The 5,887-nt window shown below is 43.8% G+C and overlaps 1 protein-coding gene across 1 annotated transcript in view; it reads left to right on the forward strand.

The window, feature by feature from the left end:
* The window catches only part of GDPD4 (glycerophosphodiester phosphodiesterase domain containing 4), a 24,869-nt gene that overhangs the window by 15,379 nt on the left and 3,603 nt on the right, over nucleotides 1-5,887 (forward strand). The window contains 6 exon segments of the mRNA XM_009637137.2: nucleotides 1,143-1,288; nucleotides 1,647-1,729; nucleotides 2,596-2,746; nucleotides 3,296-3,520; nucleotides 4,330-4,487; nucleotides 5,757-5,886. Of these exon segments, the coding sequence (XP_009635432.1) occupies nucleotides 1,143-1,288; nucleotides 1,647-1,729; nucleotides 2,596-2,746; nucleotides 3,296-3,520; nucleotides 4,330-4,487; nucleotides 5,757-5,886 (893 nt within the window).

A 5,887-nucleotide genomic window follows, 5' to 3' on the forward strand; every position in this document is an offset into this window, starting at 1 on the left:
AAGAGTTTTTTCATCAGTTCCTAGTGTTATCCCATGGCAAGTTCTGTCTACCCCTGAGAAGTGTGACCAAGCAGAGTAAAGGACAAGGCCAGATGCCAGGAACAACTGCAGAAGAGCCTGGCTCTGGGACTGTTTTTTTTTTCTCTGACCTAATCTCTCCATATAGCTGAAATTATCAACATGACACCTACATGCAGATGTTGATTTGTAATAAAAATCAAATATAGAATGGGCTGGTGAAAGCATTTTTTTTTCTTTCCAGGATTTTTCTTATTGAACTACATCTGGGGAGGTTGGGGGGGGGGATATGCCAGGACCCTACACCACCACACCTAATGGTGGTCCCTAGTCCACCATACCTAATGGACTCTTGGCTCAATAAATCAGCTTGGTGTAAGCCCGGGTTCCTTCAGAGCCATTGGCACAATGAGCAGAGGGGTGGTGGTACCCATGCAAGAAAGAGATGTTGCTGCATAGGTGCTCATTTCTCAGAGGAACTGTTTTGTTCCCTGAGCTGAAGGCTCACTGGGGCTCTTGGGCAATGTGTCAACAGACTCCACAGGAGACCATAGTTGGCAAGTTTCTGAGATGTAACACCATGCAGTCAGATTCTGTAGGGCTCTGTACAGGTCATACACACAAGGTCACCGACAGCAATCTGAATGAACCAGGGAAGTATATGCCTTAACGGGCTGTAACATAATTGAAGGAGAAAGGTTCCTCCTCTTCTTCACTGTGAATGAAACTTCGAAATGTTGCTTGGTCTTATCTGAATAAGAAAAAAAATTGGCGTCCTTCTGTTGAGGATCTTTTTCTACAGATGGGAGATATTTCTTGCACCACCTCTCAAGAAAAAGAAATTAAGGCCATGTCTTGCTGTAAGGCATAGTGAGAAGTAATCAAAGCACAAAACCTGCAGGCCTGACTTAGACAGCCCATGTCCTTGCTTTGACCAATTTGATTTTCTGGGTTGCATTGTTTGAAGAGAAAGTGAAAATTAGTGGAAGAAGGGATGGAAAAAGGGATGGGACAAAGCCCAACAGCTACTTAGCTGGAGGGCTGTATTGAAAGTCAAGCCGCAAGGCAAACCCGTATGTTACCACATGGATTAACTCTAGCCTTCCTCCTTCAAATTCTTCCAGTTGTTCAGGTGATAATTGTTGGTCCATACCTGGCTATCCTTCTCTTTCTTTTCTTGATACCTCTGGGGATGTACTCTCCTTGCATCAGAGAGGTGGGGACACTTGGACCAAAGCCAGCCCTCATTGGACACCGTGGAGCACCAATGGTAGGTCTGGAGAAGTTACTTTACATCATTTCTTCATCCTGTGTTTTGCTACCTTCATCATAATCTTTTGGGGTTTTTTTCCATGACATCTGTGGAGGGTGGAAGGGGAAACATTTCCGTTTGGAACTGCATGCCAAAGGCATCACTGCATGGATTTGCTAACAAGGGTAACATTGTTCCTGAGGGACAAGATGAGTTTGGTGGCTAAAGTGGAAGAAAAGAAACAGTAGACTTTAACAAAATAATGATGGTGTCTTAATAAAAACCAGAGGTGTTACATAGAGACAGAAAGTACTTATAAAATCCTCCAAAGTGTGTTTGAAAATTATCTGCTCATGAGCTTTTTTTGTTTTTTCAGCTGGCACCAGAAAACACTGAGATGTCATTTCAGAAGACAATTGAACATGGTGGGGATGGTCTTGAAACAGACGTCACCATTAGGTAAGGGGAAAACATTGCATCTCACAGAAAATACACATCTTCTTTGTTGCCTTTGGAGATGTGAAACTCCAGGCAGTTAGGTTTTACTGATGGCTGGGACAGGGTCCCTCAGTTGGCACGTGATCATAGGGGCTGTAGGGCATGGTTGTTCTCAGGCAAGTCAATAAGCTGTAGCTATTGATTTAGCAATCATTATTTCTACAGTATATTTTAAATGCTTTGCAGAGTATAAAGACAAGTCCCTACCCTAGTCTGACTTCCAGGCCTCAGTGCAGGTTGTATCAGGTCTACAAACCAACAGAAAATTGTGTTCAGGCTGGTGACAGCATTGTCCTAATTGTTAGGTCTCTAATTGCCTCTGTTTGGGGCACCCATTGCCATGAATTGCTAACATGCTGTGCAGGATGAGCAGTTTCCAGGCACTGAATGAGAAAATTACTAATGCTTAGATGTTCTACTAATGCAGACCTTTCTGTAAGAGAACATTTTGCCTTTCCATCACTGTCCATTTAGACTTCAGTCCTCTGAAACCCATAGAAACGCTGGTGTCAGAAAAAAGAGATAACCATATGTTACTAACCATTTTTAGGGGTCTGGCAGGCATAAATGCCACCATCTCCACTTTGCCCCTGAGGAAACTGAGGCACAGACAGGCAGGACTTCTCCAAGGTCACTCAGCAGTATTTAAGCTGGAAATAACCTGGTGTCTTGAGCTTCAGCCCTCCTCCCTATCCTACCCTTTGCACTGAGGGAGGTGGTACTGCTGCATTCACTGTGACCCACATATTCTTCTGACCTAGCATGAATCTGCTCATGCCATGAGCGAACCCACACCCCAGGTGACCTGAACTCTTGCTCTCCAACAGCTATGATGGCATTCCTTTCCTCATGCATGACAGCACCTTGAGGAGGACAACTAACATCAAGGAGATCTACCCCAATGACACTGCTCAAAATGCTGCGTTATTCTCCTGGGATACCCTGCAGGAGTTGAATGCTGGAACGTGGTTCCTTAAGGTAAGTGCCATAAATGACTATCATCAACTGGATGTAGGAGGGACACCAGCTGGCTGCTACTTAATAGCATGAATGTTAGGAGAGGAACTACTGGTTGAGCCAAAACTCAAAGAAGTCAGTAGAAATCCTTCAGCTGGTGTCTCCTTGCTTTGACAAGTTGGCCTTTGGGCTTAGGAGACCTTTAACAACTGGCTGGTGGGTGGGTTTGTGGCTCCTTATCATGGCAGTAGCAGAACATATGGTCTAGAGGAAGAAGACAACAGCTCCTTGTGCAAGGTGCTGTGTGTAACAGTCACAGCTAACACGGTGGGACAGACAAGTTCAGCAGAGCTACACTACATGGTTTAGGTCCCAGAAGTAGCATCGTCACAGCCTGGGTTAATTTCCCTTGCTTCTCAGGTAGAAGAGCTAAGCAAAATAAAATATCCTCACCTACTGAGGGCTGATGTCAAACTTTTTCCCTCCTAGAGATATGAATTTTTTGCATGAAGCTGACTCCCAGAGGCGACTGCCCGATTGATTTCTTTTTTTATATCTGTTTATTTCTAGGACAAACCATTTTCATGCATGGGCTCACTGTCAAGGGCAGATCAAAACCAGGCAATGAATCAGTCAATTTACAAGCTAAGTAATTTCTTGCGCCTTGCAGACAGTCAGAATAAACTTGTGATATTTGATCTCTACCGCCCTCCAGAGAAACATCCTTACAGGAACTCGTGGATCAACAGAACCCTGGAAGTTATCCTCAACGAGTCAGGAATTAGACCCCATCTGGTAAGGTGGCCTCACTCCTGTGTATCCTTTCATCTTGCTGTCTGAATTGGGACTTTGGGGTCATGCCATGCATGATTTCGCCTGCATAAACTCCATCCCCTTTCATGTCACTTGTTGTAAGAGGCATCATTTGGAGTATATTCCTACTATCGGTTCCTCAGCAGGTACAAAATGGTGTAACCCTACAGCAGGGGTAATAAGCCAGTGTACATATCATGTAAGACGATGCCTTAGCCCCCAGGTGGCATCCTTTCACATTGTAATAATTGGCAGCCTACTCCCTGCCGCCCATGCTTATTTTATATATTGCATAGAAACTCCTGTCTTAAATTAAAACACGTGGAGCTGGGAGCCTTCATTGCCTTCCACCTTCCCCAGGCAATTCCCTGCTTGGGATGGATGCTAAATTCATGTGGATCAGGTTATGTATCCATTGATGTCTGGGGAGTTATGCTGATTTGTATCTGCTGAAATTCTCTTCTCCCATGCTGGGAGAATGGAAGAACAGAATATTTTCTGTTGCCTTCCCCCTAAATCAAAGCTGTGTTTTCATCCATTTCAAAACACGGCATCTTTTGTTGGGCTGTGTGAAACGTACTCACTGATTTCAAGTTGATAAGGAAGGAACAGTGAATATTTATTTCTTGATGAAAGTGACTCGCAAGTTTTAACCCTGCATCCAAATGTTCTTTGATGACTGAAAGAATTACATCAGTCTTCTCAAAACCTTATCTTTACTGGGTTTGTGTGAAGGGCAGGGCATACAGTAAGTCCGCTGGGAATTCACTGGGCCCTCTTCTTGCCTGCAGGTCCTATGGCTGGAGAACGACATGAGGTCCTTTGTTCAGTCTGTTGCTCCTGGATTTCAGCAGACAATGGGCAGTAAGGCCCCAGTTGATGACCTATTGATGGACAATATTGTCAAACTCAATCTGGCCTACACTGAAATGTCCAGTGAAGATATCCGGTAGGTTGCAGTTTCAGCTCTGAGTCCAGTCGATGGACTGGCTCTGGTGCACATTTGCCTCATGCGTGTGGCAATGTCTCCCTCCAGTGACCAGCTCCAGGATCTGTAGCATTTTGGGAAGAGCTCCTTTCGATAAGTGGCCATCTCATCAAATTGCATTTTGGAGCTGAAGGACTGCAGTTCACTCTTACTGTTGACCCTGTGTGTGGCCAAGAGGTGGCATATGTAATTACACACCTCTGCCAACAAGTCCATATTTATCTGACCAGGTTCTGAGGATCTTCCGGGTAGAATAGCACAGCTGTCTCCTGATCTCTTCTCTTTCTCTTCATGCCATCCCCAGTCCCACCAACACTGAATCATGGAGAACGAACAACTATTTAACTTCCTGTGGTTCTACAAACATCAGTGTGAGTGTGAAATGCTGTGGTGCAAGACCATCACCCTCTTGTAGCTGGTGTTTTGGAAAGTTCATTTCTTGTCTCTGTTGCTACCAGTACTCTGGTGCTTGTGACACACTGAAAATTTCATCTCTCCAATGGAAGGCTCCTCATTCAAGGAGTTTTCAAAATGGTTCTCTCATATGAAAAAAAAAAAAACCAACCAAACCAATTTTACCTGCCCAGCTCTCCTTTTGGAAATAGGATTTTTTTTTTGCTCTTTCCTGTGCATGAAAACATTGAAATCTATTTTTTAAAAAAAAAGAAGAAAAAAGTTTAATCCTTGGGGTGACAGTAATGTTCATGTTTTCTCAATGATAATTTTCACAATATTTAAAATCCTAGGTAGATTCATTTTGGTAAATCCTAGGTAGATCCTAGGTAGATTTACAAATGCTGATACTGATGACACATTCCTTTGGCGTTATACAAAGAACAGCCTCATTTCATATTAAGCTTTAATAGCTTATAAGAACTTGACAAGTGACAAGCTGATGCGGCAAACACAACAAACATGATTAGCCTGCTTCAAGGTGGTTTCAAACACACTATTGGGAGATTACAAACACATCATTACATTGATCCATATGGCAGAGGGGCAAGCATTGAACATTTTAACTGCATTTGCCTCCAGTGGATCAGATACTCCGTACTGGCCAGTTGTGAAGGATTAATTATTGGCTGGTCGGTCTTCCTTTCTACTCTTTATTTAGGTCCTAAGGCAAGCCTTTCCTACAGAGACTTGTCATTTCTCCTTGATTCAGCTCAAAGGAAGTACTAACCTCCTTGCTTTTCTTAACAAAAGCTGTTGCCTTTTGGTCTTTTAAAGGAAATACGCCGAGGCAAACATCACCACCAACTTCTATGTGGTCAATGAGCCATGGCTTTTCTCCCTGGCGTGGTGCTCCGGGGCACACTCTGTGACCACCAATGCTGTCCACACACTGAAGAATCTCAGCC

This window comes from Egretta garzetta, unplaced genomic scaffold, assembly GCF_000687185.1.
Source record: "Egretta garzetta isolate BGI_Z169 unplaced genomic scaffold, ASM68718v1 scaffold323, whole genome shotgun sequence".
Lineage (NCBI taxonomy): Eukaryota > Metazoa > Chordata > Aves > Pelecaniformes > Ardeidae > Egretta > Egretta garzetta.